This window comes from Oncorhynchus keta, chromosome 13, assembly GCF_023373465.1.
Source record: "Oncorhynchus keta strain PuntledgeMale-10-30-2019 chromosome 13, Oket_V2, whole genome shotgun sequence".
Lineage (NCBI taxonomy): Eukaryota > Metazoa > Chordata > Actinopteri > Salmoniformes > Salmonidae > Oncorhynchus > Oncorhynchus keta.
The window spans coordinates 7,470,235-7,485,364 of record NC_068433.1 but is presented as its reverse complement, the minus strand read 5'-3'; the positions used below and the strand labels follow the sequence as shown (position 1 = coordinate 7,485,364).

The 15,130-nt window shown below is 42.6% G+C and overlaps 1 protein-coding gene across 2 annotated transcripts in view; it reads left to right on the top strand.

Annotated features, from left to right (window-relative positions):
• lrch4 (leucine-rich repeats and calponin homology (CH) domain containing 4) overlaps window positions 1-15,130 on the top strand; it is an 85,069-nt gene that overhangs the window by 39,490 nt on the left and 30,449 nt on the right. For both annotated transcript variants that reach the window (XM_052459284.1, XM_052459283.1), the window contains exons 2-4: window positions 11,557-11,701; window positions 11,797-11,926; window positions 12,918-13,023. In XM_052459284.1, coding sequence (XP_052315244.1) covers window positions 11,557-11,701; window positions 11,797-11,926; window positions 12,918-13,023 — 381 coding nt within the window. The remainder of the gene's footprint in view (window positions 1-11,556; window positions 11,702-11,796; window positions 11,927-12,917; window positions 13,024-15,130) is intronic.

The window sequence follows — 15,130 nt, the reverse complement described above, 5'->3', positions numbered from 1 at the left end:
AAAAGTCTCCATGATGCTAGTGACTGTAATAAAAGTCCCCATGATGCTAGTGACTGTAATAAAAGTCCCCATGATGGTAGTGACTGTAATAAAAGTCTCCATGATGCTAGTGACTATAATAAAAGTCTCCATGATGCTAGTGACTATAATAAAAGTCTCCATGATGCTAGTGACTATAATAAAAGTCCCCATGATGCTAGTGACTATAATAAAAGTCCCCATGATGCTAGTGACTATAATAAAAGTCCCATGATGCTAGTGACTATAATAAAAGTCTCCATGATGCTAGTGACTATAATAAAAGTCTCCATGATGCTAGTGACTATAATAAAAGTCTCCATGATGCTAGTGACTATAATAAAAGTCCCCATGATGCTAGTGACTATAATAAAAGTCCCCATGATGCTAGTGACTATAATAAAAGTCCCCATGATGCTAGTGACTATAATAAAAGTCCCCATGATGCTAGTGACTATAATAAAAGTCTCCATGATGCTAGTGACTATAATAAAAGTCCCCATGATGCTAGTGACTATAATAAAAGTCCCCATGATGCTAGTGACTATAATAAAAGTCCCCATGATGCTAGTGACTATAATAAAAGTCCCCATGATGCTAGTGACTATAATAAAAGTCCCCATGATGCTAGTGACTATAATAAAGTCCCCATGATGCTAGTGACTATAATAAAAGTCCCCATGATGCTAGTGACTATAATAAAAGTCCCCATGATGCTAGTGACTGTAATAAAAGTCCCCATGATGCTAGTGACTGTAATAAAAGTCTCCATGATGCTAGTGACTGTAATAAAAGTCTCCATGATGCTAGTGACTGTAATAAAAGTCTCCATGATGCTAGTGACTATAATAAAAGTCCCCATGATGGTAGTGACTGTAATAAAAGTCCCCATGATGGTAGTGACTGTAATAAAAGTCTCCATGATGCTAGTGACCGTACATTACTGCTGATCACTTATTAACCATTATTCACATTAATTTACTTTTATAACATATTTCAGTGTTGTCTTTATTACATTTGGGGCGGCGGGGTAGCCTAGTGGTTAGAGTGTAGAGGCGGCAGGGTGGACTAGTGGTTAGAGCGTTGGACTAGTAACCGGAAAGTTCAAACCCCCGAGCTGACAAGGTACAAATCTGTCGTTCTGCCCCTGAACAGGCAGTTAACCCACTGTTCCTAGGCCGTCATTGAAAATTAAGAATTTGTTCTTAACTGACTTGCCTGGTTGAATAAAGGTAAAATAATAAATAAAACATCCGTTTTATATGATGACTTTATTATTTCATTCCAAGTCATCTCATTTCTATAGAGCTGCTGTCTGACAAAAATCACTATTTTAGTAGTTCTTCAAAGTAAATAAGACATACTACTATGACTGCTGAATACCAACTATCAATCACTGAGATCATGTATTTTCAAGTGGAGATTCCTGGCGAAGCAACTGCTCTCCAACCCTCCGGATCGCCTGTCTTCTCTCAGTGTTCTCCCCACACAGACCGGACAAGTAGAAGCACAATGCATTATGGTCATTGTAGTTAATCAACACATTTTTGTTGTGCCCTGAACTATGTAGAATATTGTTTGAGGTTGTGGACAGGTGTCTTTTATACTGACAAGTTCAAACAGGTAACGAGTGGAGGACAGAGGAGCCTCATAAAGAAGTTACAGGTCTGTGAGAGCCAGAACTCTTGCTTGTGTGTAGGTGACCAAGTACTTATTTTCCACCATAATTGACAGATAAATAAATTAAAAATCCTACAATGTGATTTTCTGGATTTTTTTTCACCTAATTTTGTCTGTCATAGTTGAAGTGTACCGATTATGAAAATTACAGGCCTCTCTCATTTTTGTAAGTGGGAGAACTTGCACAATTGGTGGCTGACTAAATACTTTTTTTGCCCCACTGTATATGAATGTCTGAACTTCTTGATACGCGAATTAGAATATTTGTAGCTACTTTTATTAAACTGAAAATTAATGGTTTCAACGGTATTGACTACTGAAAAAACCATCCTGTGGCTCTTCAAATAGCCCCTGGTATAAAGGTGTACTGTACATTCGGAAAGTATTCAGACCCCTTGACTTTTTCTTCATCTTTGTTACGTTACAGCATGCATTAAATTGTGCCTCCCCCCAATCTACACCCAACACCCCATAATGACAAAGCAACAACAGTTTTTTTTATTTTTTAGAAAATGTATTTATGATTAGAAACGGATCACATTTTACACATGTTTTCAGACATTTTACTCAGTACTTTGAAGCACCTTTGGCAGGGATTACAGCCTCCAGTCTTCTTGGGTAAGACGCTACAGATGGGAGGCCTCAGACGTGATGCTTGGCATTCAGGCCAAAGAGTTCTATCTTTGGTTTTTATCAGAACCAGAAAAATCTTGTTTCTCGTGTTCTGGGAGTCTTTTAGGTGCCTTTTGGCAAACTCCAAGCGGGCTGTCATGTGCTTTTTACTGAGGACTGGCTTCCGTCTGGCCACTCTACCATAAAGGCCTAATTTGGTAGAGTGCTACAGAGATGGGAGAAGCTTCCAGAAGGGCAGCCATCCCCACAGAGGAACTCTGGAGCTCTGTTAGAGTGACCATTGGGTTCTTGTTCACCTCCCTGACCAAGGGCCTTCTCTCCTGGCTGGGCGGCCAGCTCTAGGAAGAGTCTTGGTGGTTCCAAACTTCTTCCATTTAAGACTGATGGAGACCACTGTGTTCTTGGGGACCTGCAATGCTGCAGACATTTTTTTGGTTATTTCCTTTCCCCAGATCTGTGCCTCGACACAATCTTGTCTTGGAGCGCTAGGGACAATTCCTTTGACCTCCATGGCTTGGTTTTAACTCTGACATGCACAGTCAACTGTGGGACCTTGTATAGACAGGTGTGTGTGCCTTTCCAAATCATGTCCAATCAATTGAATTGACCACAGGTGGACTCCAATCAAGTTGTGGAAAACATCTCAAGGATGATCAATAGAAACAGGATGCACCTGAGCTCAATTTCGAGTCTCATAACAAAAGGTCTGAATACTTATGTAAATGTATAAAATAGCAAAAAATTCTAAACCTGTTTTTGCGTTTCATTATGGGGTATTGTGATGTCATTATGGGGTTTTGTGTGTGTTTTGAGCGGAAAAAAATAAAGAAAATAATTTTAGTACATTTTAGGATAAGGCTGTAGCGTAAAACAAAATGTGAGTGTCTGAGTACTTTCCCAATTCACTGTGTATGGTATACCTCCCAAGCCTAATTGTCACATGAATGAAGAATAGTCCTGTTCTTTCTATTTATGTGCTGGCCTGCATCCTTTTCCATTATCCAGTCATTTCAATGAAGCCGATACTGTTCACATTTGAACATGAGGTTGTTTGGGGCAGTGAATTGACTGGCTACGTAACTTCCTCATATCTCTCTCGCTCGCTCTGACTTGTCGTCAGTGGTGTAATATGAGACTGGGTCGAGGTCTTTGTGTGGGGAGGTGACACAGACAAGGCCCCCTCTTACCTCATTCATTAGGTGTTCATCATATCAGTACCAAAGCTGATTTTCATCAAGGTTTGCTCCCCATTTTAGTACCCACGTTTTGACTGCCAGGGGTCAGGAGGTCAACGCCTCTCAGAGACATGAGTGATTTCAGTCCCCTTATTTTTGTTTTTTGCTACACCCATCCACCTATAATTAGTTTTTCTAATTATGCACCCATTGTCAACTAATAGTTTAGAATAACGGTTAGACTTGGACTGTTGTTTAACAAGGCTGTGTAATTGAATTGGCATCGTGGATGGTCTAGACACGTGCTGCTGTGTGAATGTTTTGTTTCAGAGCGAGCTAAATGGTTTTAAGCCAACCTAGCTCATTTGTCAGGTTGATAGGGGGCTTGAGGGCCAGTCATATGTGACCTTGGTGTTGAGTCATCACAATATCCGCTTCATCACCATGGTTACGCAGTATGGGGTCATGCAAGGTCAAGCTTAGCTTTTTAAAGTGCCTATAGATTGGTCTGGTTACATGTTAGCCGTGTGTGTGTGTGTGTGTGTGTGTGTGTGTGTGTTTAAGGGCCCAAGGCTGCGTTTCTACTAAGCTAACATGGAGTTGTTTCAAGAAGGCCATTCCAAGGATAATTTGATTAAGAATTTTAGGACCTCTAAGTATGTATATATACAAATTTTAATATATATATATATATATGATGATGAAACATTGAATTTGGCCTTCACATTACTTTTATTAGCCCATAAAAACACATTGCGTTATATTAATATATATATATTATTATTATTATTCATTAACGGAACAACAGAGTACAATATTTTAATAAAAAAGGAAGTTTGTTTTTACACGTCTGTCCTTTAAAACTGAAAACGATAAAGTTCAGGATGTGTACGGCGCATTCAGAAACTATTCAGACTTTTTCCACATTTGGCTACATTACAGCCTTGCTCTAAAATTGATTTAAATGAACAAAACAGCCTCAAAAGAGGTTTTTATGTATTTTTTGTGAATGTATTAAAAAAATACAAAACTGAAATATCACATTTACACAATACCCCATAATGACATCACAATACCCCATAATGACATCACAATACCCCATAATGACATCACAATACCCCATAATGACAGTGAAAACAGTTTATTTTAAATAAATAAAAAACAAACTTATCACATTTACATCAGTATTCAGACCCTTTACTCAGTACTTTGTTGAAGCACTTTTGGCAGCGACTACAGCCTTGACTCTTCTTGGTTATGATGCTATAAGCTTGGAACACCTGTACTTGGGGAGTTTCTCCCATTTCTTCTCTGCAGATCCTCTCTGGCTCTGACAGGGTGGATGTGGAGCGTCGCTGCGCCGCTATCTTCAGGTCTCCAGAGATGTTCAATCGGGTTCAGGACCGGGCCCTGGCTGGGTCACTCAGAGACTTGTCCCAAAGCTACTCCTGCCTTATCTTGGCTGTGTGCTTAGGGTCGTTATCCTGTTGGAAGGTGAACCTTCGCCTCAGTCTGAGGTCCTGAGGGCTCTGTAGCAAGTTTTCATTAAGGATCTCTATGTACTTTGCTCTGTTCATCTTTCCCTCATTCCTGACTAGTCTCCCAGTCCGTGCCGGTGAATAACATCCCCACAGCATGATGCTTCCACCACCATGCTTCACCGTAAGGATGGTGCCAAGTTTCTTCTAGATGTGACGCTTGACATTCAGGCCAAAGAGTTCAATCTTGGTTTCATCAGACCAGAGAATCTGGTTTCTCATGGTCTGAGAGTCTTCCAAGCGGGCTGTCATGTGCCTTTTTACTGAGTTGCTTCCATCTGGCCACTCTACCGTTAAAGGCCTGATTGGTGGAGTGCTGCAGAGATGGTCGTCTTCCTGGAAGTTTCTCCCATCTCCCCAGAGGAACTCTGGAGCTCTGTCAGAGTGACCATTTGGGTTCTTGGTCACCTCCCTGACCAAGGCCTTTCCTCCCCGTTTGGCCAGGCGGCCAGCTCTAGGAGAGTCTTAGTGGTTCCAAACTTATTCCGTTTAAGAATGATGGAGGCCACTGTGTTCATGAACCTTAAATTCTGCAGAAATGTTTTGGTACCCTTCCCCAGATCTGTGCCATGACACAATCATGTCTCGGAACGCTACGGACAATTCCTTCGCTTGGTTTTTGCTCTGACATGCACTGTCAACTGTGGGACCTTTTTATATAGACAGGTGTGTGCCTTTCCAAATCATGTCCAATCAATTAAATTTACCACAGGTGGACTCCAATCAAGTTGTAGAAGCATCTCAAGTATGATCAATGGAAACCGGATGCACTTGAGCTCAATTTCGAGTCTTGTAGCAAAGGGTCTGAATACTTATGTAAATATATTTATATATATATATATATATATATATATATATTTTTTTTTTTATGAATTTGCAAAATAATTTAACCTGCTTTCACTTTGTCATTATGGGGTCTTGTGATGTCATTATGGGGTCTTGTGATGTCATTATGGGGTCTTGTGATGTCATTATGGGGTCTTGTGATGTCATTATGGGGTCTTGTGATGTCATTATGGGGTCTTGTGATGTCATTATGGGGTCTTGTGTGAAAGATTGATTGAGGAATGTGTTTTAGTTAATCCCTTTCAGAATACGGCTGTAACGTAACAACATTTGGGGTGTGTGTGTGTGTGTGTGTGTCTTTTTTATGGGAACTAAAGTACTTCCATGTAAACTGGTACCGGGCTACCTTCAGACGAGTTTTGAGGCTTGTGTTCATCCTAGAGGAGAACAACCAAGTACATGTTTGTGAAAGCGTTTCACAGTAAGGTCTACAGTTGTATTTGACACATGTGACAAGTACAATTTATTATTATTTTTGTAGATTTTTCACTTTTTAATTTAAATATTTTTATGTTGGTTTTATATTGTGTAGCCACAACTGTTGGGACAGAAGTTGCCTGACGTCTGTACTGTGGATCTGCCAAGTCCTCGAGCTTGAACAGACAGATTTATTTTATTTTATTGGTCATGTTGTCGACTAGTGACTCCGATTTATAAACTCAATAATTGAAATCTTTGGTCTCCATGGAACCCTGTAATTCCAAATGACTTGGGCTTATATCTACTGTTGTTGCCTTAGGCTAGTTGACCACCTCCTCCTCCTCCTCCTCCTCCTGCTCTGGAATGCCAGCCGGCTGCAGGACATTTCAATACCCGTTGTCAGCACAGCCAGATCCCATTCCTCAAAAAAAAATGAAGCTTTTCCCATGTGTACGATCGTTAGATAGCGGCTGTGTCCGTTGTTCGTTATCGCAATTGGGCTGGGGAAAGGCTGGGACATCTCGGCTACAGATGGGAGGCCTCAGCTTCGAGTGGGACTTGGACAAGGTGTGTGTGTGGAGGGAGGGAGGGAGGAGAAGTGTATAGGGGTTGCGAGTGAGTTTGTTTTCTGAAACACTTCCTTGCCAAAACAAACAGCAGGACAAAAGCTCTGGAGTGTGAGAGCGGAGTGTCGGTCGGTCCGGCCGGGAAAAGGACTTGAAGGGGAGAGGAGAGAGTGCGGGGGGAGGGGAATAGAGGACGGACGGACGGGGGGTTCTTCAGGGGTGAGTGCAGGGACTCCGAGCGAACAGGGTCAACACTCCATTCCCCCCTCCATTGTTCACCCAGCCCCACTCTAGCAGTAAGACAATGGAGACAAAAAGAGAGCGTTCTCAGCATAGCGACTGTATATACAGTGCCAGTCAATTTTGGACACACATACTCATTCAAGGGTTTTTCTTTATTTTCACTATTTTCTACGTTGTAGAAAGAAACTATGAAGTAACACATATGGAATGATGTAGTAACTAGAAATGTGTTTAAACAAATCAAAATAGATTTTTAGATTCTTCAAAGTAGCCACCCTTTGCCTTGACACTTTTGCACACTCTTGGCATTCTCTCAACCAGCTTCACCTGGAATGATTTTCCAACAGTCTTGAAGAAGTTATCATATGCTGAGCACTTGTTGGCAGCTTTTCCTTCACTGTGCGGTCCAACTCATCCCAAACAATTTCAATTGGGTTGAGGTTGGGTGATTGTGGAGGCCATGTCATCTGAAGCAGCACTCCATCACTCTCCTTCTTGGTCAATTAGCCTTTACACAGCCTGGAGGTGTGTTGGGTCATTGTCCTGTTGAAAAACAAATGATACCCCCATGAAGCGCAAACCAAATAGCATTGCGTATCAATGCCAAATGCCTTGAATTCTAAATAATTCTAAATACCGCAGACTGTCACCAGGAAAGCACACTTACACCATTACACCTCCTCCATGCTTCACGGTGGGAATGACACCTGCAGAGATCATCCTTTCACTTACTCGGTGTCTCACAAAGACATGGCGGTTGGATCCAAATATCTCAAATTTGGACTCCTCAGACCAAAGGACAGATTTCCACCGGTCTAATTTCCGTTGCTCGTGTTTCTTGGCCCAAGCAAGTCTCTTCTTCTTATTGATGTCCTTTAGTAGTGGTTTCTTTGCAGCAATTCAGCCATGAAGGCCTGAGTCACACAATCTCCTCTGAACAGTTGATGTTGAGATGTGTCTGTTACTTGAACTCTCAATTATTTATTTGGGCTGCAATCTGAGGTGCAGGTAACTCTAAGGAACTTATCTTCTGCAGCAGAGGTAACTCTGGGTCTTCCTTTCCTGTGGCGGTCCTCATGAGGGACAGTTTCATCATATAGCTTGATGGTTTTTGCGACTGCACCCGAAGGAACCTTCAGTTCTTGAAATGTTCCATATTGACTGACCTTCATGTCTTAAAGTAATGATGGACTGTCGTTTCTCTTTGCTTATTTGAGCTGTTCTTGCCATAATATTGACGTATCCTTATTTGGTAAAAGACCATCTTCTGTATTCCACCCTAGCTTGTCACAACACAACTGATTGGCAAACACAAGATGGAAATAAATTCCACAAATTAACTCCTTCTTTTTTTTTTCGAAGGCACACCTGTTAATTGAAATGCATTCCAGGTTACCTCATGAAGCTGGTTGAGAGAATGCCATGAGTGTGCAAAGCTCTCATCAAGGAAAGGTTGGCTACTTTGAAGAATCTCAAATATAACATATATTTAGATTAATTTAACACTTTTATTGTTTGTTGGTTACTACATGATTCCATATGTTATTTCATAGTTTTGATGTCTAAATTATTATTCTACAGTATAGAAAATTGTAAAAAAATAAAGAAAAACCCTGGAATGAGTAGGTGTGTTAACTTTTGACAGTTAACGTTGCTGTATATACACTACCGTTCAAAAGTTTGGGGTCATTAAGAAATGTCCTTGTTTTTGAAAGAAAAGCCATTTTTTTTGGTCCATTTAAAATAACATAAAATCAATCAGAAATACAGTGTAGACATTGTTAATGTTGGAAATTACAGATAAAAAAATGGAATATCTACATAGGCGTACAACCATCACTCCTGTGTTCCAATGGCAAGTTGTGTTAGCTAATCCAAGTTTACCATCAAGCGTTGCAAAGAAAAAGCCATATCTCAGACTGGCCAATAAGAAGAAAAGATTAAGATTGTCAAAAGAACAGACACTGGACAGAGGAACTTTGCCTCGAAGGCCAGCATCCCGGAATCGCCTCTTTATTGTTGACGTTGAGACTGGTGTTATGCAGGTACTACTTAATGAAGCTGCCAGTTGAGGACTTGTGAGGCGCCTGTTTCTCAAACTAGACACTCTAATGTACTTGTCCTCTTGCTCAGTTGTGCACCGGGGCCTCCCACTCTTTCTATTCTGGTTAGAGCCAGTTTGTGCTGTTCTGTGAAGGGAGTAGTACACAGCGTTGTACAAGATCTTCAGTTTCTTGGCAATTTCTCAAAGTCCTTTGTTTCTGGCCATTTTTGAGCCTGTAATCGAACCCACAAATGCTGAATCTCCAGATACTCTAGTCTAAAGGAGGACAGTTGTATTGCTTCTTTAATCAGTACAACAGTTTTCAGCTGTGCTAACAATTGCAAAAGTGTTTTCTTATGATCAATTAGCCCTTTAAAATGATATACTTGGATTAGCTAACACAACGTGCCATTGGAACACAGGAGTGATGGTTGCTGATAATGGGCCTCTGTACGCCTATGTAGATATTCCATAAAAAAATCTGCCGTTTTCCCACCTACAATAGTCATTTACAACATTAACAATGTCTACACTGTGTTTCTGATCAATTTGATGTTACTTTAATGGACAAAAAAAGTTATTTTAATAAAATAAGTGACCCCAAACTTTTGAATGGTAGTGTATTTCGGCAGGAGATACTCCTAATGGCCATTGTAAGGTCTCGCACTCATTTGCATAGCTACTGTATGGACATGTTCACGCTTTCCTGGTTACTGTATACACACAGTGTACTACACATTCTCATATAGGCTACCCCTAGTGCCGTCAGCTACTGGGTGAATCACAACACACACACACACACACACACACACACATACACATACACATACACATAACACATAACACATACACACACACACACACACACACAGAGAGTCAGGATTGTGGGTTCCGCTGGAATGTTGGCGTCCATTTTAGTGGAGCATGTGAAATTGTTATTTTGGTGAGCATAATGAAACCCCTTCTATCAGTGATGTAAAAGTACTTGAAAGTACTACTTAAGTAGTATATTGGGGGGGTGTGTGTATCTGTACTTTACCTCACTATTTATATTTTTGAGAACTTTTACTTCACTACATTCCTAAAGAAAATGTATGTGGTTTCTACTCGATGCATTTTTCCCTGACACCCACTCATTACATTTTGAATGCTTAGCAGGACAGAAAAATGGTCTACTTCACGCATGTATCAAGAGAACATCCTTGCGGTCTCTGATCTGGTGGACTCGCCAAACACAATCTTCGTTTGTAAGTGATGTCAGAGAGTTGGGAGTGTGCCCCTGGCTAGCCATAAAAATAAACATTTATCTAGACCACCGTGCTGTCTGGGTTGCTTAATTTAAGGAATTTGAAACGATTTTTTATTTTTGATACTGAAATTTATTTTAGAAATTACATTTTACTTTTGATATTTAAGTGTATTTAAAACCAAATACTTTTCTAATTTTACTCAAGTAGCATTTTACTGGGAGACTGATGGTGAACATGTCTGTGCGAAAAGGAGACACAAATGCCGGAGAGAGGAAAAGAGAGACTACTTGGATTAGAGTAGGATGGGAGGGAAGGGAGAATGTTGAGAGACAATTGACCGGGGCTTCCGTCCATCCGTCCATCCATCCATCCATCCATCCATCCATCCATCCATCCATCAAGGTGCTGCAGCTGTGAAGGAGGCTATTCAGCCTATATTCAGAAAAGCCCAGATTGTGTCTGTGCTCTCAAATGGACACGGCCTTGGTGGTTATTCAGCCTATATTCAGAAAAGCCCAGATTGTGTCTGTGCTCTCAAATGGACACGGCCTTGGTGGTTATTCAGCCTATATTCAGAAAAGCCCAGATTGTGTCTGTGCTCTCAAATGGACACGGCCTTGGTGGTTATTCAGCCTATATTCAGAAAAGCCCAGATTGTGTCTGTGCTCTCAAATGGACACAGCCTTGGTGGAGTCCTGTCTGCCAGGATCTGTCAGTGGAATCTCAGTTTGCCTCTTTGAGCACTTTTGTTCATGTTTGGCCAATGCTTTGAGAAGGGCTAGGTTTCTCCCGACTCTGAACCAGATGCATTCATATTGCTGATGAAGAATCCAAAATATCAAACTTTGTCTGCGATGCCCAAGAACCGTGTGTGTGACGCTGCGTGTGTGACGCTGCGTGTGTGTCGCTGCGTGTGTGTCGCTGCGTGTGTGTCGCTGCGTGTGTGTCGCTGCGTGTGTGTCGCTGCGTGTGTGTCGCTGCGCGTTCGTGTGTGTGCTGGTCTTACAAGCAGTCTCATGTCAGTGTCATTGATGTGTGATTGGTTCTCTTTGTCTCTAATGACAGTATCATTGATCGTGATTGATTATTTTTTTAGTTTCTCATGGCAGTGTTATTGACTGTGATTGGTCCTTCTTGTTTCAGACCTTTCTAAGAACCGTCTGTGCGAGCTGCCAGAGGAGCTGTGCCAGTTCATCTCCTTGGAGACGCTCAGCTTGTACCACAACTGTGTTCGCTCCCTCACCCCCGACCTCTGTCACCTACAGGCTCTCACCTACCTCAACCTCAGGTAACATCCCTTTTCCTTGCACTCCTACAGTTGCCTGTGCGTCCGTGTTTTGCTGTTCATAATTGTTCTGTGTGTGTGTGTGTCTGTCCTTGCAGCCGTAACCTCCTCTCCAGCCTGCCCCCCTCGATGTGTCAGCTCCCCCTCCTGAGAGTCCTGATCGTCAGCAACAACAAGCTGTCGGCCCTGCCCACCTCCATACATACCCTCACGCACCTCCGACAGCTGGTACGTAGTAATACCCACCCACTGCCTCAGGTTACCCACTGCCTCAGGTTACCCACTGCCTCAGGTTACCCACTGCCTCAGGTTACCCACTGCCTCAGGTTACCCACTGCCTCAGGTTACCCACTGCCTCAGGTTACCCACTGCCTCAGGTTACCCACTGCCTCAGGTTACCCACTGCCTCAGGTTACCCACTGCCTCAGGTTACCCACTTCCCCTACTGCCTCAGGTTGCCCACTTCCCCTACTGCCTCAGGTTGCCCACTTCCCCTACTGCCTCAGGTTGCCCACCGACCCACCAACTCAGGTTGCCCACTTCCCCTGCTGCCTCAGGTTGCCCACTTCCCCTGCTGCCTCAGGTTGCCCACTTCCCCTGCTGCCTCAGGTTGCCCACTTCCCCTGCTGCCTCAGGTTGCCCACTTCCCCTGCTGCCTCAGGTTGCCCACTTCCCCTGCTGCCTCAGGTTGCCCACTTCCCCTGCTGCCTCAGGTTGCCCACTTCCCCTGCTGCCTCAGGTTGCCCACTGCCCACCTCGCAGGGCTGTCTGATCTCTCTGTTTTCTCTCGGTATCTCTCTCTTTGCTCTAGGTATCTGTCTTGCAGTCTGTTACTCTGGTCTTGTTTACTTTAGGTTCTCTATCTGGTTCCCCTCTTCTCTCTGTTCTCTCTGTCCTGTTGTCTATCTTTCCTCTCTTTGCCCTCACTGGCTGGCTCACAGTCCTGTCTGTCTCGCTCTTCATCTCACAGTCCTGTCTGTCTTCCTCTCTCTCGCTGTCCTGGATGGCTATCTTGACGCTGTCTGTCCCCCCCGCCCCTCCACTCACCCACATTTCTAACGTACGGCATCTCCCCTCTGACCTATCGCCCCTTCCTCTCTTTACCTTCTCTCTCTTGTTCTTTCTCTCTCGTTCTTTCTTGCATAGTCTTGTGGGGTATAGCCACGGCCTGGGTTGCCGTTAGTAACTTTTGATGAATTGGTTTTCCTCTGTCCTGTAGGATGTGAGTTGTAATGGCCTGCAGTGTTTGCCTGTGGAGCTGGGTCAGCTGGAGTGTCTGAGAGACCTCAACTTGAGGCGGAACCAGCTCACCACACTGCCAGAGGGTGAGAGAGAGAGACACACACACACACACACACACACACACACACCTGACCTTTGACCCCTACATACACCTTAATATACCAGTGGTATTCAAACTTTTTCAGCGGGTTTGTGTTTTTCTCAAAAAATTCTCGCGATCTCACCCCAAATCTAATGACACGATCTTAAAGGGATAGTCCACCCACAGAAAATTAAAAAAATAATAACTCGTATCAATTTGGTGAGAAGCCCGATCGTCTATCAGTGGGTAGAATAACACATTCTCCCCACCGTGATGTAACTTCTAAGTGGTCCGTCAGTGAAATCAGGAAATCCCGAAGGAACTGGTCACTGGAGATGAGGGGGTAATACACATTTTTAATAAAGCTTTTAAAACAGTCACCTCCTGTCCAGATCACCACATCAGCCAATAGATGGTATGGACGTACCAGTCAAGAACCCATCCATCCGTTAAAATAAAAAAATAAAAAATGTAATACCGTCATGACAAAATATATAATTTAGCTTAGACGTGGTCAATTTAAACAGTGTACAAAACGATTAAGTGCTATCTTGCAATGTGCCCCTGTGTGTCTGTGTGTGGGGGGGGTTAAGGGCTGTTGTCATAGCAACGTACTCTGCATGCTCTGGGCAGAGGTGAACTGAAAGGCGACCTCTTGAGAGATTCCTAAATGGATAGGGCAGTTTGTTTAGGGTCGGTAGCTACCTCACATGCTGATATTGACTTTGGTATTATTGTGTGTAGCTAGCTAGCTAGCCAGCTATCCCAGAGGGAGAACAATGCATTGTGGGTTTTCTAGTTGACTTGAGCAGCAAAAAAAAAAAAATCTCCACAAAAATTTTAGCATGTCGCTACCAACCTTGTTCACAGAAGATATTGTCTTCGCATATTAGTGTCTAATGTTTATTAATCATCGGAATTAGTGGATTACCTCTTTACAATCTGTACATTTAAACATTCACAAATAACCTTAAATTCATTACACATTCATCTCTTATCAAAATGAAAAGAAACCAATAATACATTTACTCTATAAAATGTTATTTTTCTCATTTATATTTATCAAAAACGTTTGTATATTATCCCGAAATTATAATCTGAATTTTTTTTTTTTTTTTCTAAAACAATTTGGCTGCAGTTGCCCCTCGACCGCACAAGTGGTTGTTACCCCGACTCTGTGTGTCAACGCGTCCCTGCCCTCTATAGCTTTATCCCTCTATACCGATAAGCTACTTTGGTACTTAATCTTATTATTGACCCTAGGCACTAGATCCTGGACCTGTCTGTAATGCCCCAATGAGACTGTCATCCGTTCTTCTCTGTATAACACCTCATTTATAACGTACCGCGCAATGCAGGAACCCACAAGCAAAATTAGCGATCCTATTCACTTGTCGAATTGTGGGACTGTACACATCTATATATCAAAATAATGTCTATATATCAAAAACGATCAAAATAGTGATCGTGGTGCCATTTTGTGTAGCTATGTGTAGTTCTTGCGTTTGCGTACTGCACATGATACACTACATAGCGAAAGTATGTGGACACCTGCTCGTCAAACATCTCATTCCAAAATCATGGGCATTAATATGGAGTTGGTGCCCCCTTTGCTGCTATAACAGCCTCCACTTTTCTGGGAAGGCTTTCCACTAGATGTTGGAACATTGCTGCTATAACAGCCTCCACTTTTCTGGGAAGGCTTTCCACTAGATGTTGGAACATTGCTGCTATAACAGCTTCCACTCTTCTGGGAAGGCTTTCCACTAGATGTTGGAACATTGCTGCTATAACAGCCTCCACTCTTCTGGGAAGGCTTTCCACTAGATGTTGGAACATTGCTGCTATAACAGCCTCCACTCTTCTGGGAAGGCTTTCCACTAGATGTTGGAACATTGCTGCTATAACAGCCTCCACTCTTCTGGGAAGGCTTTCCACTAGATGTTGGAACATTACTGCTATAACAGCCTCCACTCTTCTGGGAAGGCTTTCCACTAGATGTTGGAACATTGCTGCTATAACAGCCTCCACTCTTCTGGGAAGGCTTTCCACTAGATGTAGGAACATTGCTGCTATAACAGCCTCCACTCTTCTGTGAAGGCTTTCCA